Consider the following 27,044-nt stretch of genomic DNA (forward strand, 5'->3'; position numbering starts at 1 on the left):
AGCAGCATGACCCACCTCTTCTCGCTTCACTTGCCATTGTTCACCCAATCCAGGCTAAAGCCCTAAAGATGCCTCACATGCTCATGAACTCATTTAATACCAAAGATGTAGTTATGCGTTTTTATAAAGCCAAAGGCCCTTTTACATTTTTGGGGGGCCCGAGCGTCTAAAGCAGGGGTGGGCAAACTACGGCCCGGGGGCCACATGCGGCCCACCAAGCGTTTGAATCCGGCCCGCCAGTTGCTTTCTAAGTATTTCAACTTTTAACATACAAACTGGCAACATGACTTGCAAGTCTTATTTAGTAAAAAAAAAACAACAAAACTGTCAAATTAAATGACGTAGTTAGATGTGGTGTGATGTTTAAAGTGCTCCTGAAAAAAAGGGACATGAAAACATACAGCTAACACTTACAGATAAAATTAGACAAAAAAAAATTCAAGGAAAATTATAAGTATAAAATAGTGTGTGTGTTAAATATATATATATATATATATATATATATATATATATATATATGTTCTGGCCCCCCCGGACAATTTTGTTTCCTCAATGCGGCCCACAAGTGAAAGTATTTGCCCACCCCTGGTCTAAAGGAAGGATGATGCAACTCTTCACCAATGGATTCGGTTTGAGAGCAATCTTAATGCCATGGAAACCGCAACTAGGTGGCAGAAGTGCATCATGGGAGAAAGGCGTCTGTTTTTACGCATGCACACTCACAAACATAAAAGCATGTGCACACACATAGTCCAGTTCCAACTCCCAAGTCCAATTCCAAATGTGAACATTTTAAATAGTTCATGGTAAATTTAGCTAAGTACTACTGCTAATTACTAAAAACTGGAAAAAGGTCAGAACAATTTTTTTTCTGATGAAAGACGGGAGTCCACTCTTTCTTTTGGTAGGGTCCATGTTTTTCTAGCCATAAAAGACAACATTCTGTGTGCCTGGAAAAATGGTCAAATTAGTCTAAAATGGCCGATACTGAAGGAGTTGTTATTGAAGTGACTGGTATCGAATGTGTTAAATGCATTTAAAGTATAAAATGTATAAGCGGCCATCACTAATGAATGACTGTTGAAGCTGATACTTCCGTAGCCAAACAAACACAACTCCCGGAACACAACTATGATGTGTTCAGGGCAAAAAGGGCAAAATCTCAACGCTTGCCGAAAAAACATAGGAGTCAATCCTTGTACAGTCATTCGTTCACACATGTTAGCATTCGGTGAGTTGCTCTGTTTACTTCCTGTTTCTGTATGGTACTTCCTGTGGTGGCTATTGTCTCATCAATGTACCTCAACTGAGACTTTGTGACCGGTGTAGACAACAACAGCTTTGAATGCTGTATATCTGCAGTTATTTTATGCCAAAAGTATATACATTTTTGAAAATACGCATATTTTATGATTAATAATACGTTCATAATATGTAATAAGTTCAACCAGGAATTAGATTAATATATTTAAAAATCCTGAGAGTGAGGTTGGAGGATTCCAAGTGTGACGCGGTACAACTGTCTTTGTGAAGCATAAAGACCAACTCACCAGGGCCGCTGATTTGAGAAGTGCTACGACTCCTGCGGTTGCCAACGATGGCCACCACACGTGCGCTGAGACTGGATCGTCTCTTCTTGCTGCCTCCACCCACGGTGCCCAGCGCTGTGTCTGATTGGCTGCCATCGGTGCGCTCCTGGGTGTAGATCTCACCACTCACGCTGGAGCTCTTCAGCATGTTGCGTCCTGCCGATGCTCGCATCTGCCGACTAGAGAAAGAATATGCTCAGCCTAGCATGATAGGAGTTATCATCACTGTACTGCATCTTTACTGACCACACGTGAGTTTAATGCCATGTAGTGATAACAAATGTTAACAACTTTACAATCATTAATATCGACTCACTCTGTCATCATACAAAAATGCTAAAATCATCACACGGCATCTTAACACTCAATAACTAGGTAAGAAATATATAAGACTGTTACCAATATGAGTAAAAAAAAACAACAATCCTTATCCTCACGAGGGTCCCGGGGGTGCTGGAGCGAGAGGCGGGGTCCACCCTGGACTGGTGGCCAGCCAATCACACGGCACATGTAGACAAACAAGCATTCCCACCCACATTCATACCTATGGACAATTTGGAGTGGCCAATTAACCTAGCATGTTTTTGGAATGGGGGAGGAAACTGGACTCCCGGGGGAGAACATGCAAACTCCACACAGAGATGTCCGAGGGTGGAATTGAACTCAGGTCTCCTAGCTGTGTGGCCATTCATTATTGCTGCTGGGGTGCTGCAATGTTGCCTCTGTCCACCAGAGGGAACCAGAGGACCGGCAGCAACCTGGTGGCAATATGCTGTATAGATTTTTTGTGGAGTTATCCATCATGCCCTGCAGGTGTTTAACATACGCATAGTGTGTGTGGTCAAGCTGTCCATGTGTTACTTGTTTTTTTTGGTTGCACCATGAGTGAGGTAGGCTTTGTGTTGTTGGCAACATTTTTATGGCCACCTCACTATCAGTTACTTGGTTTTTGCCGCTCGCAGGGTGGCCTTAGAACAGCCTTCAGCACCAGTTATTCAAGTATTTAACTGACCTCAGTACAGTATATGTTATTTATATGAGCCTGCATGTAATAAATACATAACCTTATCCTCACTAGAGTCACAGGTATGCGTGACTTGTCAATAAATGCCAAATATGAACTAAGCAATAACCTGTTAATTATGATCATAAAAGTTGTAGTTAATACTGTTGAAATTGGCATGCATGCGTCTGCTATTGAGATGAATAATTCAGTATTTATTCTTAAGGTTTCTATTGCTGCTGTATTGTTCCAGCATTTAGGAAACGCACCTACTGCTAAAATGCTAAAACAAATGAGTGTACGAGTTAGTAGTCAAGTACCAAAGGAACAAGTTATTGTTGGTTGAAGTTGATTCTTGTCAAACCAGCAGCTACACAGGGAGAAAAGTGACTTGCTTGCCTCCTGGTGGTTGGGCTGAGCCACTGCATACAGATTTGCTACAGGACAGGGAGGACGGGGGGATGGAGGGAATGGCGGGATCTGGGTTGTCACAGCACAGGATGCATGCAAGGAGGGATATGAGGCATGCAGTGAACCTCCCTGATCCGACTTACACTACAACCCCACTTATGTCACAGCCCTGTTACATAACTCCTTCCTGACCCCAGGGACACCCATATATAATTTTAGGTTCATCCTAAAATTTCCCCTGAAAGCCGAACATCCCTACCTTTTCCCTAACATATTTCTATACTTCTATACCTATATTTCTAACATATATTTCCTGTCATTGCCAGTGAGTTGACTTTGTTTGGGATCCATTGATCTTTACCTGGACTCCCCCGTATCTCCAGCAACAGTGTGTCGCCTGCGCTTCAACTCCTCAGAGAAACGTCTCTTTCCTGCCGCCCGCTTCCTCTCCTCTTCTTCTGTAATCCCCCAGGAGATCCGCCTGTCTTTTTTCTCCTCCTCTAATGACTTAGATCTGACCCCCACCGTTCATGTGTGTATTTGCATGCGTGTGTGTGGCAGACGGAAGGGAAAACGCAGCAGTAGGCATGCAAAGAACAAAACAAAAAACAAAACATACACAGTTGTTAGCATGCACAAGCACGGCTAAATTCTTAAACAAACACCATGACAACAAGAAAGGACTAACCTGAGACGGCCACCTGGGCGTTCTGACTGGATGGACATGTAGCTGGTGCTACTGAGGCGAGAGGCACTGCTGGCACGGGAGAGCGCCGACATATCGCTCATATCGCTGTCTGACGACCTGGCCGACATGTTGTCGCTGCTACGGCGCTGTTCCGCAAACATCTAGGGACAGGAATAGTAGAGGATCACTCCAAACTCAACACAACACAATTTGTTCTGTTCACAAAGGGACAGTAGCTAATGAGGAAGGAACCTACCTAACCCTAATCACTACTCATTGTCACGCTTCGGCATGTCTGTGTTGCGGTGCGACCCCAGGATGCAGAGAGCAGGACCGAATGCAGGTAAATAATATTTATTTTATGCATTAATTGCAGCAGCAGGAAAAGGCAACTCAGGCAGCAGGACGACAAACGATAATGATCCCACAAAGGGGAGATGCACACACCTGAACTAAATACAAGGACAAATTAGGGACAGGTGTGGGTATCCATGGCAACAAAGGCAAATGAGGCAAAAGAGGAAGTCCAATACAGAAACCAAACAAACTGTCACGCACAAACCCGCACAGGGCGTGACACTCATGACTTACTCATAAGTTCTGCATTAGGCCCTCAGTAAACACTCTAAATGTATGTACTTTAGTCATTAGATCCTCACTAGTTCTTCATTAGTTTCTCCATAACTACTCTAAACATATGCGCCTTCCCCAGTAACTATTCTACTCATTAGACTTAATTAGCTCCTCAGTAACTACTCTAAATGTATGTGCCTGTCATTAGCTCCTCACTCGTTCTTCATTGTTCCTCAGGAACTACTCATTAGTTTGCCATTACCTCTTCATTGTTCCTCAGTAACTACTCTAAGTGTGTATGCCTGTTGTTAGTTCTTCATTAGTTCCACCGTAACTCATTTAAAATGAATGTCCCTTAGTTCCTTGTTAGTTCATCATTAGTTCCTCCTTAGTAACTACTTCAAAAGTATGTGCCATAGTCATTGGCTCCTCATTAGTTCCTCAGTAACTACTCCAAAAGTATGTGCCTTAGTCATTACCTCCTTATTAGTTCCTCAGTAACTACTCCAAAAGTATGTGCCTTAGCCATCAGCTCCTCATTCGTTCCTCAGTAACTACTCGAAAAGTATGTGCCTTAGCCATTAGCTCCTCATTCGTTCCTCAGTAACTACTGTATTTTTGTGTACCTTATTGTAAAGTGATATCATTTGTTCCACAGGGCTGGTCGACCTACAGCCAGGCCAATTTGCAGCCGCTCTCTAGTTCCTTGTTGTTCCTGACTCTACTGTAGTGGACAGCATTCCTTGTACTCTGTTGCCTGTCCTAGTTCTTCCAGTAAGTCCTAGAGCAGCTTATTCCCTCAAAGGTTGAGGGTCCACAATCACAGGAAAATCAAAGACAAAAGTGGTGCTCACCTCCCGTTTGGTCCTGAGGTCCGACTCAGGGTCATGGGAAGCTGAAGGCCGGTAGGAATGTACTTTACAATGCAACTGTCGGGCTCGCTCTTCAACTGCAAGTGCTGCAACAAACGCAAGAAATGTGATGATGTAAGGCATAACTAAATGGTTGACTTTTGACTTCACGTTCACCTCAAACATCCAGAGAAACATCCACACACCAAACCTTGTTCTATGCTGCTGCTCTTAGCAGGAAGTTGTGGCAACTGCCTACCCCTGCGACCGGATGATGGCGTCCCTGTGGGAGATGGGGGCCCACCGTAAGGGTGTGTTCTGCCGGACATACAAACACAAAACTGATGAGGGAGGGGGGATACAAAGTAACTTTTTCACAAAATCAACAAAGTGTGTGGGGGGGGAGGGGATACAAGAACACTGAGTGTGTACAGCATTTGTATCAAAACAAATTCATATTGAATCAGTGTATGTTATTCAAGAAATTTCTATGAATACTTTCAGAAGTTGTACAGTAGATCCTCTCTTACTCACCTCCCTGCGATAATGGCATACATCCATCCATTTTCTATGCTGGAGTCTACCCCAGCTGAGTCCTGAATGGTTTCATTATTTGGGTGATTTTTGGTAGAAAATGCATTTTGATTTTGGGCTTTTGATGGGTATATTTTGGTATATTTGATTGGTATATTTGTCCAGGAGGAATTGTGGAATGTAACACCCACAACTGACAGGGATCTACTGTACAGTACTGGAAGTGGTTGAAAATTGTTCATCTATGCAAAATGTGGTGGTGTGGTGACGACATGAGCTGAATACTACGGAGTCACACTCAGTGGAAAAGGACCACGAGGCGAGTCAGGGCCTCCTGTTGACAATAGCATGCACCTGTCTGTCTGTGGAGAGGCCGGACCGGATCCAGCCAAAGCTGTCTGGCCAAATGGCCTCAGTGGTCCCCCTCTTCCCCTACTGCCCCTCAGGATAGAGGTGGGCTGGATGCGACTGCCGTTTGTGAAATAATGACAATTTTAAAAAGAAATGTGGAGAAATATATTCTAAATAAACGTTGCTGCTAAATCTGTTTTCCACAAGGGGTGTCCAAAGTGCAGCCCAGGAGCCATTTGTAGCCCGCAGCTGTTTTTTAAAAATACAATTTAAAAAAGAATTAAAAAAATACACAAGTATTTACGAGAATAATGTAAGAATATCATGAGAAAAAAACAACTTAACCATAAAAATGTAATACAAAGGCAAATAAATTTGGGGGGTAAAATAAGGAAAGAACAAAATGAACAATACATAAAGTTGGAGTGTAACGTTGCTGAAAAAGAATACAAGAATAAAGTGAAAGATGATGGGAATGAAGTCATACAGTTGAAATAGTTGGAAAATGTAAACAGCAGAAATGAAAACAAAAATTCCTGGGCCTACGTTGGCCTTGGTTTGGACACCCCTGTTTTACACAAACAATGTATCCATAAACATTTATTGATAGCAGCATATACAACAGTGCAATATGAATCAATATTCAACATTCAGTTGTTAGAATGATGCTTTTCAAACGGGAGACAACATGGATATGGAATCCTGAGTGTGTATGGATGAACTCTTACCTGTCGCCCTCCAGGGCTTTTTTGCTGCCCTTTAGACAGTTTGGACTTGATGTATTGCTACACTGCCTGTTAGGGTGAACAGTGACAGCCCAGCGAGAGAGAAGGAGAGAAACAGACATGATATGGCAATGAGAAATGATAAAATTAAAGAATGATTATTTGCTGGTATATATACATATGCTGGTTTCGTGAGAGCAGAATTAGCTGGTCATTGCACAATTCGGCCACACATTCAGAACAAGTACACAGCAGAAAGGTCAGGTGCAAAAGATGGAAGGTCAAACAGCCTTGGTCCACATAGGCTCACAAGAAAAGAGGTGAAATCACCACTGTGATGTCCTATCATGAAGCCTCGTCCACAGGTCAGTGTCAACATGTTGGGCGGGGACAGCAAAGGGGCCAGGTCTGATACCTGTCTTCCTCAGGGACCACGTGTTCTACTAAGATCCTGGGAATTGTGGGGATCTTGCAGGGCAAAGAATTGTCACACCTGGGGATGTGGATTTGTGTGGGAGAGGCATTTACTGAGTGGGTATTTGCTGAGTAATTCATAAAAGCAAAAGAAACAAGCTCAAACCCTAAATGCAAACTCACTTTGGAGGCTTAGTAAGGGAGGTTTGGGACGTTAACATTTTCAGCCAGTCCAACTGTGAGTAAAAACAAAGACTTGGAAATTGAAAATCCATAAAAACAGTTTAACCCTTTATTGCTGGGTTCCAAACCCATCATGATAAGTAGCATTTTGTATTTATAAATGGAATATTTTTGTAGTGCTTTTTTAACATTAGAGCTCTTCAGACATGAAATAACTCCCCTATAGTCACCTTTGTACTCCTGTTGCCCAATGTAGTAGACATAAGAGGATATAAGAAAACATAATATAGACTCACACATGACTTTTGGGAAAGTTTTCTTGTTGTACTTTTGTTTTTACTTCCTGTTATGGATAGTATTTCCTGTGGTGCATACTGCCTCATTAATGTGACATTACTGACACCTGTAGAATACTACATATCACAGCATCTTTGAATGTGTCTTCTAAATGCCTTATATCTGTATTTTACTTCATTTTGCTTTTAAAAAAAGCTTCATTTAGGCAAATAAAATGTGTATATTTTGGATGATGACAGGCACTATCCTCACTGACATGGACACCAAACTATAGTATAGGTGATACAGTTAGCAGTAAGAATGAAATGGCTATGTTGTGTTGGTTGCTGCTGTTGTTGTTTCACACTTCTAAGAAGGAGTGTTCATAGTCGGCTATGAACTGATAAACTGATAAACTGATGGACTGATAAACTGATAACCATAACCGTGATGTGGCCCATGGTGAAAATGAGTTTGACGGCCCTGATTTTTGATGATGAATTATGTACAGCTTGCAGAACACAAGAACTGGTGACAAATGAACAAGTGTAAAAAGTCATGCAGATTTAAAAAACTGCTTGAGTAAGGTCCAGTTGGCGTGCCGACGTGGATGCTCTTCAATACCTGTCTCTGTCTGAAGAGTGAAAGTTGTCTGGTCGGAGACATGTAGTGCTGGCACTCCTCACTCTGTCCAACGCTGGCTGCAGGTCGCTGCACCGCCGTGACGTCGCAGCAGAGAGATGTAAGAAGGAAATGGACATGGAGACAGTGGAGAGGCGTGGACAGGATTGGAACCAGAGTCAAATTGGAAAAGGAACCAAATCATGCAGGAGGGTGAGGAAGGTAAGGATGGTGAGAGAAAGGGCATGGAGCGACATAAGCAGGAGACAAAGAGAGAATAAGGAAGGCCATCAGACGGTGCCGTAATATGTACTCTCCATTTATCATAGCCATTCATCCCTCACGGCCATACACACTCAGATGGGAGGCTGGTGAGTTGCCATGGGAACCAGGCCTAAGTGTTGATGTGAAGGGGGAGAGGACAGAAGCCACATTACTATCCAACGTTTTGTTTCCCGTCATGTGATGCTGCACAGGGACGGCAGTTTTTTCCAACAGATGGTTGGCTCGGTACCGTGGCATGACATTGCACATTGTGGTTTCAAATCCTGGCATGGATGATGACAAGGGCTTAAGATTTCACGACTTGTTTAATGCTCTACATTTGCCAGTGCGGGCTTAAGCCTCTGTGCGTTGCCGCCCGCAAAAGGAAGGAAGGAAGGACACGTCGGGGGGTGCTTAGAAGGAAGGGAATGTGACGGGTGAGGGGGCGTGTTCTTACCTAACTTACCTAACTCTGACCTCGTCAGTGAACCTGAGCACACGGTGTGCAAAGATGTTAGGATGCACGTCGTTGCCCCCCTCGTGCCTTTTGGGCAGCTTGCTCTTTAGGCATGCAGGGAGGGTGGAGCTGTGTGCCACGCATGTGCAAAAAAAGGCAAGGAAAGACAAGATGACTCATGCACTTATCACATGCGGGCAGAAAGAGAAGAAATGAAGGGACCCACACAGGTTTGAGCACCATTCACATTCACAGGCATGGCTACTTTCACCTCTCTGTTACAGCTACGTAACATTACATAAGAGTTGCATATACTTCCACTGACTGACCGTATAGGAGGAGATTACACGTAATGCTGATTGCATAACACAATCAAAATATCTCAAGCTGCTGAGTCAGCATGTGTTGAGAAAACAATCTGCAGCCGTGAAACCTTCGGAGCAGCCATGAATTGGATTAGAGCTCATCAGATAAAATTGCTAATGCATTTCTGTCTGACCGGAGGTCATGCCACCAGGGATGAGATATTACAGTAAATACAACTTAAATGCTGCTACGGAGATATCTAAAGTTACTAAAATGTTATTCCCATACTATTTGGACTACCAATTCAATAGGAAAATCTGCTCCTGGCTCTAAACTAGAGGAGCGACAAGAGAGGTTCTTTGACAGTAATGAGAAGTACAATTTAGTACAGCCGGCATGCAAGGAGACAATCTGTACATCCTGAACAGACAGCCTCCAGAGATTCAGGCTAAGGTGTTAGCTCATATATGAGACCGCATATGTAAGGGTAGGGGTAATCTCCCCCTCTTGTGAAGGCCAGACTCACATGCCGAGGCTTATAGCCTCCAGTAGATAATGACAGCAAGTCGATGTGACACTGATGTGCATCTTAGCAGAAATACACTATATGACCAAAAGTATTTGCTCACCTGCGTGACTCACATGTGAACTTAAGTGCCATCCCATCCTAACCCATAGGGTTCAATATGATGCCGGTCCACCTTTTGCAGCTATTACGGCTTCAACTCTTCATGGAAGGCTGTCCACAAGGTTGAGGAGTGTTTATCGGAATCTTGGACCATTCTTCCAAGAGCATGTTGGTGACGTCACACACTCATGTTGGTGGGGAAGGCCTGGCTCTAAGTTTCCGTTCCAGTTCATCCCAAAGATGTTCTATGGGGTTCAGGTCAGGACTCTGTGCAGGCCAGTCAAGTTCATCCACACCAGACTCTTGTCATCCAGGTCTTTATGGACCTTGTTGTGTCCTGGTGCATAGTCATGTTGGAAGAGGAAGGGGATGGGCGGCTCCAAACTGTTCCTACAAGGTTGGGAGCATGGAATTGCTCAAAATGTTTTGGAGCATTCAAAGTTCCTATCACTGGAACTTAGGGCCCAAGCCCAACTCCTGAAAAACAACCCCACACCATAATTCCTCCTCCACCAAATTTCACACTAAGCACAATGTAGTCCCAAATGTACTGTTCTCCTGGCAACCTCCAAACCAGACTTGTCCATCAGATTGCCAGATGGAAAGGCGTGATTCGTCACTCCAGAGAAGGCGTCTCCACTGCGCTATAGTCCAGTGGCGGCGTGCTTTACAACACTGCATCCGGCGCTTTGTATCGCCTTGGTGATGTATGGCTTGGAAGCAGCTGCTCCATGGAAACCCATTCCATGAAGCTCTCTGCGTACTGTACTTGGGCAAATCTGAAGGCCACATGAAGTTTGGAGCTCTGTAGCAATTGACTGTGCAGGAAGTCGACAACCTCTTTGCACTATATGCCTCAGCATCCGCTGACCCCTCTCTATCAGTTTACATGGCCTACCATTTGGTGGCTGAGTTGCTGTTCTTCCCAAACTCTTCCATTTCTTATATTAAAGCTGACAGTTGACTGTGGAATGTTTAGGAGCCAGGAAATTTCACGACTGGATTTGCTGCACAGGTGGCATCCGATGACAGTTCCATGATGGAATTGACTGAGCTCCTGAGAGCGGCCCATTGTTTCACAAATGTTTGTAGAAACAGTCTGCATGCCGAGGTGCTTGGTTTTATACACCTGTGGCCAGGCCAGGTCATTAGGATACCTGGTTCTGGTCATTTGGATGGGGGAGCAATACTTTTGGTCATATAGTGTATAGTGTATAGGACAGTATGTTAGTGCATAATTAGAACTAATATTAGTATAATCTAATGGAATAATGGACACAAAACATTTGATAAGTGCAAATAAAAGACAACTAAAAACATTCTAAAAACAACAGCATATTCTGTCATGAGGTCTCATGTGGTAGAATGGCTGCCTCCCAACCTAAAGGTTGCTGGTTCGATCATCAGTCCGTGAATAGGTTCAAAAACATTTCTAACATTCATTCTATATTTCAGTTCAGCTTCAGCATTCTAATGAGATTGCCTCCTCTAGCTTTATGATTATTCTTTAGATTACAATTGAGTGCATCACATAATCAGTTCCCAGTTCCACATGCCCAAAAGGAGTAGGAAGAAGCAAAGCTTATTAAAACCTACCCCTTTTACAATCAGTAACTGTTACATTTGTTCACTTTCCATAATACAGTTTGAGGTTTTTTTTTGTTTTTGTTTTTTTTTTAATAATGCACCTCGTACCAAAGTACGAGGTCATATGACCATACAATGACATAATGGGTACCATAGTAAGTGTCAATATAGTGATATATATAGCACATCATGACTGGTTCAAGACTCTTCATCCTTGTATTTTGCAAACATCAACTGCTTGTATTGTTTCTTGAATTGGTTCATCGTTGTGCATTGTTTGAGGTCCTTACTCAATCCATTCCATAGTTTGATTCCACATACTGAAATGCTATGGCTTTTTAACGTAGTCCTAGCATATAAGTGTTTCAAATGTAGTTCTTCCCTGAGATCATATTTCTCCTCTCTTGTAGAGAAGTATTGGATGACATTTTTAGGTAATTGGTTGGTTTTAGCCTTATGCATTATTTTAGCTGTTTGAAGATGAACTATATCAGCAAGTTTAAGTATTTTTTATTTTAAAAATAAGGAGTTAGTATGTTCTCTGTAGGCGGCATTGTGAATTATCCTGACTGACCTTTTTTGCAGTACATTTAGAGTGAAGATTGCTTTTATAGTTATTACCCAATATTTCCACACAATAAGTAAGATATGGTAGAACCAGACATTTCTGATTGAGAACAAGTTTTGCTTTGTTCAATACTGAAATATTTCTGGCCACCTTATGTTGTATATTTGTAATATGAGGTTTCCAGCTCATATTTTCATCTATTGTGATCCCCAGAAATTTATTTTCATTCACCCTTTCGTTTTACTTAGGTTCAAGGACAATCTCTTATCATCAAACCATCTTTTTAGTGTGATGATTTCGTCTGTACTCCCTCCAGAACAAAAAGCAGTGGTACCATCCGCAAATAATACCAGCTTTAAGTCTTTCGTTACTTTGGAGATATCATTGATGTACAAGTTGAACAATTTTGGCCCCAGTATTGACCCTTGGGGAACTCCGCACCTAATATATGAACTTGCAGATGTGTATTCTCCTAGATGTACGTATTACTTCCTGTCAGCTAGGTAGCTTTTGACCCAGTTCAGAACTAATCCTCTTATTCCGTACCTTTCTAATTTAGTTATTAGGATATCATGATTGATTGTATCAAAGGCTTTTGTCAGATCCATGAATACTGCAGCTGTACACTTCCTCTGATCTATAGCGTTAGTGATTTCCTACGTAATTTTAATCAGTGGCAAGGAGGTAGAAATATTAGCTCTTTATCCATATTGATTTTCTGATAGTAATTCGTTCGCATTAATAAATTAATCCAGCCTGTTGTTGAATAGCTTCTCAATAATTTTGGAGAATTGTGGTAGTAAGGAGACTGTAATTTCTATAGAAAGTGTATTTTATTATTTACAGTACTGATTATTTATACTATTTGCTATATAGTTGTACAGTTAATTATATAGTTATACTAGTTGTCCCCCAGTTGTTGCTGATAAACAAATCTCCCTTCACAGCGGTATCCTTGTTTAATAACCAAATTCTGCAAATGAGCATGTACGGGTCAGAATGGCTTATGTTGCTAATTACTGATAATTCATGATACCATGTTCAAATAATCCCTCTCCTTAGTTTGGTGATGGTGCTAAAGCAAACAAATGCTGTCAAAGCCCGGCATGAACATTTGGGGAAAGACGTAAAGCAATCCATGTGCACATTCATTCGGTGAAATGGGCCTTACGTTCTATACACACTGGGTCAAACGGGGAGCACATCCACAGGGAAGCAGCACAGAAGCACAGTGAATGGCATTAGCACAAGCAGGCTGACAGAAATATGGGCGTTTCACGTGTTGCTGCACAAGTGCACAAATGTGAACAAAAGTGGACAGGAAAGGAAAAATGAAAGTACGACTACCCTTCTCGCTTACCTGTACATGTCTTTATGGATACCGTTTACTAACAGGGGCATTTTGGGGGGGAGTGTGTTGCTATGTCTATATGCGCCCCTGGTTGTATGAGCGGAGATCATGCACATAAAGACAAAAAAGTATACAACTGCAGTGAGTGACAAGGTAAAGCACAAACATAAATCCAATTAATGCTTCTTTAAGAAAAACTTGCATAGCACGGTGACCAGTGTGTCTGTTTGTGCTTATGTGTGCCTCTTATTGCCGATGTAACTGGAATATTTAGTGGTAAAGCTGTTGCAGACACATCACATTCGAAATAATCCACACATACCCTTTTGCATCAAAAATACCAACAGTGAGTGTTAAATGTTGTTGTTAGAATATATTGACGATGAAAATGATTATAAAATGACACATAGATCCAAATAATAAGAACAGGATGGTGATTTTTACCTGTTTGTGTGTAGGCACTCTGCACTCCCGCCTTGGATTGGCCTGTGCATCTCCACGACTTCACTGTCAGTGCCATGACGATGGGTGAACAAATGAAAAAGCACCCGAGAAAACACAACAGAAGAGGATGGCAACTCAGAAAGGCATGGGATTTTATGAATGCAAAAAACCGTGAAAGAAATCATTCTGACATACCAGAATTAAGTCAAGTCTTCATTAAACAAAATACAGTAGACTGACATCAAAATGCATCGCTAGTTTCACAATGTTAGTAGTATTAGTAAATGGTAGTTATGTAAAATCATATACTGCAGTACACATAAGCATTTTTTCAGAAATGTATATGTAAATGAAATCTTGTCTTCTGCTTTTACGAAACCAAACACAGTAGTAATCTATATTGTCAATCAGCGTGATCGCGTGATCGGCGGGTCGCCATACTCAGTGTTACCTGTCTTCAGAGTACTCGTAGTCTGAATCACCAGAGCGTTGGTGCTCCAAATGGGGCTCATGGTAGTGGGACGGGGACTGGGAGTGGTGTCGGTTCTGGTGGATCTCATCCAGGCTCCTGGTAGTAAAAATACTGAATTATTACAATATTCAGACACAGAAGAATGATATCTATCAAGCTTGTTGAGGATGAATTTACTATTTCTATGAAGACTATATGAATAACTTGTGCTGTTTTGTGTTTGAAAACGTCCTATTATTAGTTATTATGAGTATTCTACACTAGTTACTAGTTGTCTGAGTAATGTTAGCAAGTTAGCAGACCAGAATTGTTTAATCTTTGACAATGAAAAAGTGAGTACTCGACAAAACATGACCTACGTGCAAAATACCAGCATGGTTGATGCAATAATGGGTTAGTTAATTATTTACCCACATTTACCTACAACTTTCAACAGTGGTGGACGTGATGCTCACCTCTGCATGGGCACATGTGCAGGTCTTGACCTCGCCCTACACGAGTCCTCTCTGTGGGGGGATACGGAGCGAGAGCGGTACTGCATGGCACGCTGCTGCTCAGGGACGGCCAACGTACTACCTCGCTCCCTTTCCCTGGAACTACGCTCTCCTCCTACACACATCCAAACACACACATCCAGAGTCGTGAGATACAAACACATCAGTTGTGTGCGTTGCATGACTAACTACACTTCAAGTGTTATTCCTTTGCAGAACACCACATCTCCAGTTGATGTTCCACAGGCAAACGGCCAGCCAGCAAGCAAGACTGAATTGCTGTTTCTGCAGTGTTCTGTCAGACCCGTGTCCTTAGACTTGAACTGAGGTTATATAGTATGAAGTAGCATATTTAACTCTCACGTGAACTTCAATTCACTTAGAGCAGTGAAAAGAAAGGTTGCCCTACTTTGCAGAGTATAAGTCACACTTTTTTTGTAGTTTGGATGGTCCTGCAACTTACAGTCACGTGCGACTTAGTGCTGCTTTTAAGTTAAAATGGGGTGGTGGTGTTTTTTTGGTGACACCTGATGGCCGGACTAATTCACTAAGTTGAGACTGTGACGCAGACGTGGATGACAGAGCGCATACCGGGTGTTTTGTTACAAAATACAGACTCTGTGTCTGGAAGTAATGTGCAACTACAATGACTTGATACCTGTGTGGACTGACAATTGTGGTATTTTATACAGCAGTGTTGTCTAATTTGGACACTAATTATGTCTTGCTTGGAGAGTGCAGCTGCTGCGTCAGCCGCTAACTAAATACACAAGTATGATTTCATTTATTTGTGAATACAGAGATGCAATACAGGTGATGCAATACCGCTGTTTGCGTTTGTACACACCGGGATGCATCCAGGTGTCATGTCACATATTCATTTATTTATTTATTATAACAGGTAAGGCTTTATTGTAGACGTATGTCCAAAACAATGTGACTTACGTATTTCAGCTTTTAGAGCTTTAGTTTGTATCCTTGTTGGTGTAAACACCCTCTGTCTTCTTCTCTTGTGAGTTGAATGGTGTTAGGAGCGACGACATGACACACATAAATACCACTAAATGCTTTATGTATTTTGAATGATGTGATTTATACTCCAGAGTGACTTTTGTCTGGAAGATACTGTATATACAAGATATCATATTTAGGAATATGTGGTAGAGTAGATGATGTAGTCATGGTGTATACAGTATAATAATGTGAATGTATGGAGGAATACACGTGCATCACTTGCGTGTGCAGTTTTCATTCTGAGGAAACTGTATCAGGGACAACCAAATATAAACACGTGTGTGCATATGCAGTTCAACATGACTGACAGGTAATCAGGTCACAGCAGAAACAGTCCAACAACAAAGCAGTTGTAGTGATTTAACTCAGCCGTTGCTGCATTTGAATGTTGGCGTCGGACTAAGGAGAACTATTTCATGCAGAATAATGTCTGAGGACTGAGTGGAATGGCACTGAATGACTAAAGCTACAGTCCTGCATGCACTCAATGCCAGCAGAGGAGGAGAACTTTGACTGCAGCCCCTGAGGTGCAGTATGCCAAAAATACTGTACACCGCAGTATTACAATTCCACACCTGAAGTCCAATAGCAATATAATGACTTGTTCTTGACATTTGGGTGCAAGCTGTCGGGTTTCAGCAGTCTAGGGGCGAGATGATGTCCTCTCACCCAGTGCTGGATGCCCAAAGGCTCCTACAAGGCAACGTATTAACCATGCCCCCTACCCACCTTTAGTCATTATCATCAAACCATCATCAAACTCTGTATCAATGATGCGATGAGACCCTGCACTCACGCACACATACAAAAGAGGATCAAATTGGGAAGTTCTGTATCTTGTACACCAAGGAAGAAAACAGCGCTATGTACAAAGAGTTAGAAGCCCCTCTCAAGCCAAGAGAACATGCAAACAGACATACTCTGGAGTTTCTTGCTGGGGCTGTCTCCGTGGACATGTCTGCGTGGGAGGTATGGAGAAGGCTGCGGCAAAGGCATAGAGGACGCATCATGTGTCTGGAGTTTATACCAATGGGGAATGTCGTCCAGCAAAGCGGTCTCCAACTCTATAAGGATCTGAGAGAACACGGGGAACAGAAGGGATGTCAGAAGAAGTTTGTTGGACAGTGACATGAACAGGGAGGCGTCACTAAATAGAACACTATTTGCAATCACGGTGTAACACAAAAATGACAGCAATTTACCGGGTAAGCAGAAACACAAAAGGCAACTACTAATACTATGGGAACCGTTCATGATGTGAACTGGACTGGAATTGTCAAACCTACCTCTCCCATGAATTCACTTTCCTCTTCCTGGACTCTGGGCTGGTCCCAGACGGTGATCTCGAGCATACGCTCCCGGAAGTCACGTCGGTGAACATGTGAATATATGAAGGTCTGATTCCACTTGGGCTCAGCGCTCTTCTTCACGGTTTTTGTACGACGTTTACTCTTATCGCTGGAAAAGAGAAATTGATGTTACCTATAGTAGTTGAAGTATGAGAGATGGCCGGACGTTCTTATTGCATTAACATGTGTTTATATATGTCAAGCTTCACTGCCTCGTGGATTGACAAAGAACACACCACATATACTGTTGGACTTTTTCCAAAAGTTTTTCCCTGCCTTTTCACCAAGAGCTTGCTGATGTGTGGGGTTCACTGTGTTTCCCTTCCTGCTCAATGTGTAAAGTGCATGGAGACAACGTCTGTTATGAATTGATGCTGTCGAAACCAAATTGACTTGAGTTACCTTCGGTCAGGAAGGAAGTACATTTTGACATATGGGTTCCGGGGTCGTCCATCTGGTCGGGCTGGCAGGTCTATGGCTTGAAGGACGTTGACGATAAGTTGATGACCTACTTTGTCATACCACAGCTTCACCTGTAATGTTTATTTAAGGCAGTTAACCTCTGTCTGTGTACAGTATATCCGTCTTCCAGGCAGTTCACATTACACACATTCATCATGTGCTTTGTGCTTCTTACTGATTTTGGGGCCTTGAGCACTTATTTATTTTTCTCTCCCTAATAACAATCTTATTTATAACAGTAATAAAACATGTAGACATTTTCATCTACCAGTACATTTTAAAAACAATAGCAACTAGCATAGAGCTTCTTCTTTTAAGTACTCACAGAGAGCTGTCCACGAAGCTCCAGAGGAAGGTCTTTGAGGGTTCCTGGACTTGTTGGGGACATCACTGATATTGAGGGTCGGTCCATTTTCTGTGACTCGAAGGAACTGGAGCCTGCTGAAGGATAGGAGGACAACAGTCAATGAATCAATAACAGAACAGTCCAAGTTTTCTTCAGGAAGCCTCTGGCAAAAAGCTGTTAAGTGCACGGGAAAAAGGATCCCTACTTGATTCTAGAGGAGGGTGAGATGACTCTGGAATTCTTGGGACGTCCCTGTAAAAAAAACATCAACACAGAACTCATTCATTTTGCCCAACTTGTGTGATCTATGAATCTTTTAAAGACCGAGTACTCGGAAGAAGCCCTTAAGAGAATATACATTATGTATGGAATGTACAGTATGTGTATTTAAGGTGGTGAATAGTCGAAGGGACCACAATAAAAAGGGGGATCTTATGGAAAGGATTTGAGGGAAGTTGTGGGGCAGGGGTTCCACCAATTCAATTGATACTACTTACTGATATGCTTTATAAACTTTTCTCAAGAGGTTTTTGGACATAATTCGATGAATGGAGCTTTTAAATAAAGGAAGGACAAATTCAAATGGTCTGTCAGAAAAGAAAGTGGACACTTAGGATCATTCTTACACATGAATGAGGCCAAGCTTACCCTATGGGTCTGGAGACAACCAGTTCCACTTGAGGCTCTGCCTTGGATTCAAGAATGATGTTGTACACCTCTTTCTTGGTTGCTCCTGGCAATGACTTCCCGTTCCACTGTAACACCTCATCACCTGGAACAAAGATGGCAGCAACGTATTGATTTCCTCAGGACAATTATTGGAAGTGTGACTATTGTAGTCATTGTTTTTGGTTTGTTACTTTATTTTATTCTTATTCTTCAGGGATGTCAAAAACAACATGTTAACGACACAAACACATTGCTATTTACACATCAATGTGTGGTCTAAATAAACATATTCCTGTCACTCACCGTGTGAAGTACCATTTGCTGCATTTCAGTATGCTCCAAAATTCCACAAGATACACTGAAAACATGTGAAATCCACTTAAATTATGTGGCGTGTCTTTGAACGCAACCCGTTATTGCTCATAATAACATGCTTAAAGTGTGATTCAAATACATTTTCAGACATGTGTGGTATCTTTTAGCTATATTAAAATTTTTTGTTCATATGGAGCTGTTAATACATAAAAATATCTAGTCAAGTCAAGTTTATTTATACAGCCCTTAATCGCAAAAGAGCCTCAAATGGCTTAACAAGCAGGTAACAGTACTTAACAGTAGATGATCCACAATAGACGACATCCCTGATCTGAACCCCCCATCAGGGCAAGGAAAAACTCAAAACTCATTAGGGAAAAAGAAACCTTGAGAAGGGGCCGCAGATGGGGGGATCCCCCTTCTAGGATGACCAGGCTGCAATGGATGTTGAGAGGTTAACATGTGACAGTTAAATATAAACAGAGCGTATATATAGAGCGCATATATATATATATATATATATATATATAATCCTGTCCTGTCAGTCATCTTTCTTTGAAAAAAATAAGCTAAAAATTGGCATATTTCAAACTTAGTTGCAAATAGTGATTAATCATGATTAATTAAATTGAAAACTGGTATTAATTAGGTTTACATGTTGTAATCATTTGACAGCCTTTGGCAGGTTATGTTATGTTATTTATTTTATAGCATAAATATACATTACTAAGATTGTCAATTAATTAATATATTTGATCACGATTAATCACATTTTGGGGCCCATGGTTAACTAAGAATTAATTGCATTTAATCGCAGATAGAAATACGTTTATATCCATAATAAGCAGGGGAAAATTTTTGTGGTAAACGATTCAATGTTCAACTGCAAAGATAATTACATCAAATTTTATGTAAAGGAACTATGGCGCATTTTTTAAAACAATACAATCAGCAAGCATATTGTATTTTTTCTTTATTACTAGCATATTAGCCCCACAAACATTCAGCAAATACAAAATGTGACCAAGTGAGACCTCTCACCCTGACACAAACATGTTTTTTTGATGACAGTGTCAGCTCAAAATAAGATAATTAAATTCTAAATGTTTGTGAGTAAACATTTCATCCAAATTGCAAACTCAATATCATATCATTTCTCTTTTAAAACACATTAAAATACATTATATTACAGTTCATATTATTTTACTACAATACTGTATTTATTTGTACTATGTGTACTTATGTGTACTGTATTAATTAGAAATCGAATTTAATGCAAGCTGTATTTGTAAGACTTTTTGACAAATTTTTGTCATTGAATGCAGTATCTACTGTTCTCCGATGCAAAGAAGGCTGTATGGTTGTATTTTGATGTATTTTCCCCCTTTTTCGTTCACCCCATACTTGCTTCTGAATGCTGATACTATGTGGGAATGCATACAAGTAAGACTTCATGACTTTGAGTACTAATGTGCATCATTGTGGTAGTTCCATGCTGAATGGCTAATGCTAGCACAACACTGGACTTCAGCCACGGTCATCACATTGACAGCAGCTGGAACTCCGATTTAGCTGGTAGTTCAATGCCACAGTCATCAGAGAGATGTAAAAATGTGAAAAGCACTGGTTAGTTGGGCCACTCTTATGTCAAGGTAGCACTGTACATGACAATAAAAACAATAACTGGAATCTGTGATAAGTCAAACATAGCGACAGTAGATACAAATAACTTTGGTCTTTCTACAAGAGCCATCTGCCAGGGCTTTGAAGCTAACTTTACCAACATTACCAATCTAAATACTCTTTTCTTTCTCAGTTTCCTATCAACTTGTTCCAGCTTGTGGCTACAGAGTTACCATACTTCAACCACACTACGGTGGGGGGCGAGGGTCAAACCGGAGGAGTGTACATTAATCATGCGTCAAAAAAATATTAAAATTGATTTTATTTTGTTCATCATGTATACCAGTCTCAGGCTTGAGGTGTAATTTGACTAACTGAAATGCCTGTGCTGTATGTGAAATGTGTAAAGCTGCTGACCTGCTCTTAAATGTCCCACGACATCTGCCAGGCTTCCTTTCTTGACTTTGGTGATAAAGGCCCCAAGTCTTCCTGTTTCCGTCATCTTCCCACCTATAACCTATACGGTACACATAAAAAAGCACAAAGGACAAATAGAGGAATAGAAGAGTGGTTTGTCAAGGGTTGTTGTTGGTGGAATGAAAAGGTATATTGTTCTCTGTGTCTTTGTAACCACTGAACCGTAAAAAATCTATAAGACTGTAAAATACTGCTCATTACTGTAATCATTAAAGACAGTTATCCCTCAGGTCTGTTAGCCTGGCTTCCGTCTTGTTCTGTAAAGTTGCAGCATTTTCCCTTTGCATGTGTTTTATTTTGTGACTTCACACTATCACAAATAAAAAATATAAATACAAATGAATACAATAACGCTGTTTTATGATTGAATATGACTTATTATTAGCCAAAAAATACACTTATTTCAGCAAATTTTACTTATTTGCCTGAAGGAAGATTTTTCAGGTATAAAAATGTCTCAATGCAGTACAACACAAATATAAGGCATTCAGAAGATGCATTCAAAGACGTTGTGATGAGACGTAGTATTCCACACTGGTCATTAGGTATCAGTAATGTTACTGTAATGTTTGGTGGGAGTTTTGGGGGGCTTTTATTCCAGGTTTGAAAGATCTCACAACAGGCACAATAATCCCCAACAGGGGCTACTATTGCGTCCATAAGCCATGCCCAGCCAAAATTCAACTCTGAGGCTCCAAAATCACTTCCTGTCCACATGCACGATAGTCTTATTCATGTCATAAATGGCTTATTTTTTAATCATTTCTACTATATCGGGTAATTCAAGTGAAAACGTGACTATAAAATTCGTATTTTCAAGATTATAAAATTTGTATTTACAAGAGCCTAAGCAGGTTTCCAATGCTCTAACTACAAAAATAGTCTATTTATATACTGTATAAGGAATCCTACTTCAGATTCACTCATTACGGTCAGGTCTGGAACCAATTAATCGTGATAAATGAGGGAATTTAAAAAGGGCAAATAGGATTACATAGGCAAGCTGCATGTTGACTTGTGTTTGCATGTGTGTTCACAACAGAGTTAATTCACTCCCATCTGCTGACTTAGTCTTGTCAGAGTGCATGCTGCTGATTGCAGTCAGAAAGTGTAATTAGGTGCAAAATGCAAGTGACATTTTTGTCTATTTTGAGGGTTTGGGACCCACAAAAGGGGGGGCATTATACTGTAGAATCAACATGCAGTCAAGATTACGTAAACTCCACCTGAAGTTGTTTAACAGTTGTTTTTTCGTAACATGTGTTGCTAAATTTCCTTAGTGTGTTTTCCTTATATAAGCTCGACTGCCTGCCAAAAGCCGCACTCAAGTAGATGGAAGAATGCCTTGTTAAGGATCAATTTCTGGTAATGTCACACCATCGTTATTGTTTACAGCTCTATTTGACTGTTGTTGAATAAACAAGTGCAGATGACAAGCTGGTGGACATGGACATGTTGTCAACATAAGCGGCCAGTGTGGTCATATATGCTACTGTCAGTGTTGGTCTGCTTACTTTTAAGCCAAGGAGGGACCCAGCTTCTCGAGGCATGGCTGATCGCTTGCTTAACGTGATGCGTCCAATCAGATGATCACCCTCTTTAGAAGGCTGCCACGTTACTGGATGCTACAGGGACGACATTGAGAAACATTTCTGATTAAAGGTAAGCCGATGAGAATGTAGGGTAAAAAAGGAGAGGGTGATACCATTACTATTAAATGACATGATTCTAATCAGTGGCTTTATTGGAAAGATAGGCATTACCTCACACATGACAAGAGAGAAAAAGCTTACATGCCACATGGCAGGGTCGAGTGGATGACAATCCCAGTCACCTGCACATAAACATTGAGTTGAAGGATTAATGGTTTTAGTGCTGCAGCCACATTCTGGAAGGTTGCAGTACATAAAGGAAATGGAAGGCTCATGCATTTCTCTTAGTAACTGTGTTAATTGTTTGGAGAGGATAATCTCAGGTGGAGGACGTTGATGGCTATAGTAATATTGGAGTTCCATTATCAGTACCTCACTATATTATGTTTTTTTCAGAAGTGAGTTAATAATACATGATTGCTGTTTTGTGGTCGATATATTGAAATACAAGTGATATGTATTATTGCCACCTTAACAAAGTCAGCCATGGCATGTCCAACTGTGGTGTGAAAAAAGAGAGCGAAAAAAGGTTATCCTCCCATCACGTGAGGAAGTGGTACATTTTTGGCTTCTTAAGTTTGGAAGACTTAATCATTTGAGGCTAACTGGTTCGCTCACTGCACGGCCGGCAAGTGGTTAGCACGCAGGCCTCACAGCTAGGAGACCTGAGTTCCATTCCACCCTCGGCCATCTCTGTGTGGAACAAAAAAAAATGCTAGGTTAATTGGCCACTCCAAATTGTCCGTAGGTATGAATGTGGATGGGAATGTTTGTTTGTCTATATGTGCCCTGGGATTGGCTGGCCACCAGTCCAGGGTGTACCCCGCCTCTCGCCCGAAGACAGCTGGGATAGGCTCCAGCACCCCTGCGACCCTTGTGTGGATAAGCGGTAGAAAATGAATGAATGAATGGTTAGCTCGCTTGCCAGCCATAACAGTTGAGCAATGTGTGGAGTGTAAAGGTGACTACAGTATATGGGTGTTCTTTCATGTCTACAGGGCTCTAATCATATTAAAAAACAAATTTAGTAAGTCTATGCTTTTAGTGCTATTAAATTTTAATATTATATCGTGGAAATTCATTTATCATGGTCAGTTCTGGTACCGATTAACTGCAATTAACAAAGTATTAATGTGCATAATTAACCCATTTATCCCATTTATCACTCATACATATTTTTTGTTTGGTGGTGTTTCTATTGTAAAATATATGCCTCAATTCAATACAGGTAAACAAATAAAACTAATTAACACTGGTGGAAGTGATTGAAACAGGATAGTCTCCACAGTTTTCTACAAGAAAACATATCCTTGCACATTCAGTGGTGAACAAATATCTTCTGAGTTGACACAAATGACCTAGTGCTGTTAATCTGAAAAAGTCCCATGAGAATGAGTGAGAGGATAAATGCTGACTGGACACTCCGTGCTGCTGAATTGACTGCTTTGGTTGGTCTGGGCTGCTCCTCTGACTGACACCACATGAAATCATCAGTTTCAGAAGGTATATTCATAAACACTACAACATACATGCTTTATGTTATGTCATTTATGTACATTCTGATCCCAAGTCTGATCTCGTCTGTACTGTTGTACTGTTTTCTGCAGCTTCCTCCAATAGCTCCACCTGAAACTCGAAGAGATACTCAAAAGAATATGCCGAAAATGAATCCAATAAAGGTGACCACTTCATTCGAATCAAAATATTTTGTCAAGACTTTCTCAACAAATGTGTAGATGCTACTAATCTGTGGATCTGCTTTGTTCAGTGAAGCCGTATAGAATGTTCAGTCATCAAAACACATAGCACATAGAGTGTAAATGTCAGGATAAAGATAAAGATAAAGTTTAAAATAGATAATAGTCCCAATCCACACCATCTACACGTTACCAGTCCCCGAGTTACAGTAATCTGGATTAAAACATCTGGAATTTAACCTACTGAGACTGGTGAGAGCGGTGAGCTATTACAGCCCAGCTACAGGATCTCTACCTGCTGCCTGCACAGAAGTCAGTACAGTTTGTGACACCACAGTCAGACATCACTTGCACAGCTGTAAAATACTGGAATGGATACTCAAAACAGGTAGCAAAAAATCAAGACTGACCATGCATCATGCACAAGTCTTAGCTAGATTTGTATCTTTTGCAGCTGGATGTTTGTCAAGCATTAGGCAGCAACAGAAACACTGACCCAATTCCACAAATCTGCTGGCCTAAATCACAGGGTCTCTCCAAATAAAAGAGTGCTGTCTTTCGATTAGAAGTAGCCACAGCACAGAGGTGCAAATGACACAGCATGAATTGTAATCTATTGTGTGGACGCCTCCTGTCATAATTGAACATAATTGGCTCTCCAATTTTACACAGATGGTTTTGCTCAAGAATCCACTATAGCTGCATATGTGCCGGAGTCAGGATGCCAAATTTTTATTCAAATGCATCAAAGGACTTGTAGTATGATAACTAATTCATCTTTTAAATATCAGTCTTGAAGGGGTGGGCAGTATGTCAATGACAAACAAATGAGAGTTTTTGGTGATTCGGCAAGACAGGATGAAGGGGTACTTGATGGGAAGAAATGCAGAAAGATTGAAATGTCGTGCAGGAAGTGCGTGAAACCAAACATGAAAAGATTAACCTAGCTAAAACTACTGGCGGGGGCCCATCCATGTGACTGACCTTTCTCGCTGACACTTTCCATGTCCACGTCCTCACAGCTGGTGTACTCAGGCGTCGAGCCGCCCTCCTCCTCTGAGCTGCTGATGGACATCTGCCTCTTGTTCACTCCGCGCTTGCTCTTGTACGGCCGTGAAGGGGGCGGACACAACGACTCCGACTGTTCCGAACTCTGAGAGTCCTTCCTCAGCAGGTTGTCCCCACCTTTTTCTCTTGGTGTGTGCACCATACCTGGCTCCAAGCAGGCTTTGTTATCTGGCGGCACCGGTCGCACAGCTTCCCCCATGGTCCGTTCCACAGAGTACGCTCGGTGGTTTTCCGATTGGGCTTTGCGGTTTGCTCTCCTGGTCAGACGGTTTTCAGGCACCTGTACTCCACTGCCTCCTCCTTCACCAGGCCCTAGTCCCACTTCGTTGATTGCAAGATCACTGTGTCTGCGTTCATGGCGGACTTTGGATACCTTGGCATGCATGCGCATCTCCTGTTCCTCTTTCTGTGGTTTCACAGGGTATCGAGCAAGGTTGGGGTCACTACGATAGCGGTTCTGGAACTCCTCTTCACGTCGCTGGCGTTCCCTCTGTTCGTCATCCTCTGGTCGTCTGCGATTTCTTTCCAAGCGACCCAAGCCGTCCTGCTCGTCATCATAGTCTTGAGAGTGGATCTTCTCCAGTCTGTGACCATCGGCAAACTGTCTGTCCCTTCGTTCGCTCAAACCGACCCTTTCATCCAATGATGACTGAGATGGCAACTTTCCAGCCGTCCTCCGACTGCTACCACATCCCAAGCTTCCCTTGCCATTTTGTTCATGGTAAGAAAGTGGCCTTTTCCTGGATGGGAAGGATAGACTATTTTAAAAACACAGTAGTGTACGGACAAACAAGCTTAAATCCATGAGCGTGTCAAGAAGGTCATGGGTGTCACTCGTTCTGTCCGTCTGTAAGCAGGATTATACTGACACTACCAAGCAAATTAACTTTTTAGCCCAATAGAGTGGGGGAGCTGGGATCAACAGGGAACCTAAAAAAAACACTAATATCGTGAATGGAGTGGAGTTACTGGGGATGAATTCATGTACAGTGGAACCCATCTATGTCAACATCTCTCATATTCCACATAAGTCAACATCAGCACTTAGATAACTGACACCAGCCATTGCTTGCTCACTGGCTTGCGGCTTTGTCCAGAGACATAAGAAGAATGGGCAATAATGAAAGATTCTTTTAGGAATATTCCCACTCATCAAAGTCATTATATTCACAGGACCTTGAATTTATCACAACTGGACTGTTCAGATTGTTGAGAAGACATTTCGCCTCTCATTTGGGCTTCATCTGTGACATCATCTTTGACAACATACAATTTCATGCCTTCTGAAAATATGTAATACTTTAGCTTCTAACAAACAAACAAAGGCACAGCCACCTTGGTTTTCAGGCCAATGGCCATTGTTACATCTGAATGGAATGGTAAAAAGTAAGCATGCACTGATCAATCGAATCAGCGTTGTTTTCTTTAATTTTCAAATCAAGCTGAGGCTAAAGCTAAAGCCGGAGCAAGCCACTATGAAAATTTTTTTACTATGACTGTCATTTGACACCACACAAGATCGAAACCGTTATTGTTTGGACAGGCCTCTACTTGCGGAGGATAAATATTTTGGATCTTGTGC

General features: G+C 41.6%; 1 protein-coding gene across 25 annotated transcripts in view; it reads right to left on the bottom strand.

Moving 5' to 3' along the window:
- rims1b (regulating synaptic membrane exocytosis 1b) overlaps positions 1–27,044 on the bottom strand; it is a 67,429-nt gene that overhangs the window by 6,858 nt on the left and 33,527 nt on the right. For 4 of the 25 annotated variants that reach the window (XM_078793433.1, XM_078793432.1, XM_078793429.1 and 1 more), the window contains 24 exons: positions 25,379–26,202; positions 22,839–22,879; positions 22,560–22,670; positions 20,986–21,085; positions 18,610–18,733; positions 18,167–18,213; positions 17,941–18,056; positions 17,556–17,686; positions 17,091–17,262; positions 16,725–16,878; positions 16,534–16,590; positions 14,752–14,905; positions 14,276–14,392; positions 13,825–13,887; positions 13,390–13,467; positions 8,950–9,069; positions 8,223–8,309; positions 6,729–6,794; positions 6,004–6,117; positions 5,327–5,436; positions 5,119–5,222; positions 3,692–3,852; positions 3,365–3,517; positions 1,551–1,768 (listed from right to left, as the gene is read on the bottom strand). In XM_078793433.1, the coding sequence (XP_078649559.1) occupies positions 1,551–1,768; positions 3,365–3,517; positions 3,692–3,852; positions 5,119–5,222; positions 5,327–5,436; positions 6,004–6,117; positions 6,729–6,794; positions 8,223–8,309; positions 8,950–9,069; positions 13,390–13,467; positions 13,825–13,887; positions 14,276–14,392; positions 14,752–14,905; positions 16,534–16,590; positions 16,725–16,878; positions 17,091–17,262; positions 17,556–17,686; positions 17,941–18,056; positions 18,167–18,213; positions 18,610–18,733; positions 20,986–21,085; positions 22,560–22,670; positions 22,839–22,879; positions 25,379–26,202 (3,422 nt within the window). Of the gene's footprint in view, positions 1–1,550; positions 1,769–3,364; positions 3,518–3,691; positions 3,853–5,118; positions 5,223–5,326; positions 5,437–6,003; positions 6,118–6,728; positions 6,795–7,140; positions 7,219–8,222; positions 8,310–8,949; positions 9,070–13,389; positions 13,468–13,824; positions 13,888–14,275; positions 14,393–14,751; positions 14,906–16,533; positions 16,591–16,724; positions 16,879–17,090; positions 17,263–17,555; positions 17,687–17,940; positions 18,057–18,166; positions 18,214–18,609; positions 18,734–20,985; positions 21,086–22,559; positions 22,671–22,838; positions 22,880–25,378; positions 26,203–27,044 lie in introns of those variants that run through there. The other 21 variants (XM_078793452.1, XM_078793431.1, XM_078793439.1 and 18 more) reach the window with 19 other exon arrangements.

Source organism: Doryrhamphus excisus, linkage group LG9 (assembly GCF_037039965.1).
Source record: "Doryrhamphus excisus strain RoL-2023G ecotype Guam linkage group LG9, RoL_Dexc_Guam_v1.1, whole genome shotgun sequence".
Taxonomy (NCBI): domain Eukaryota; kingdom Metazoa; phylum Chordata; class Actinopteri; order Syngnathiformes; family Syngnathidae; genus Doryrhamphus; species Doryrhamphus excisus.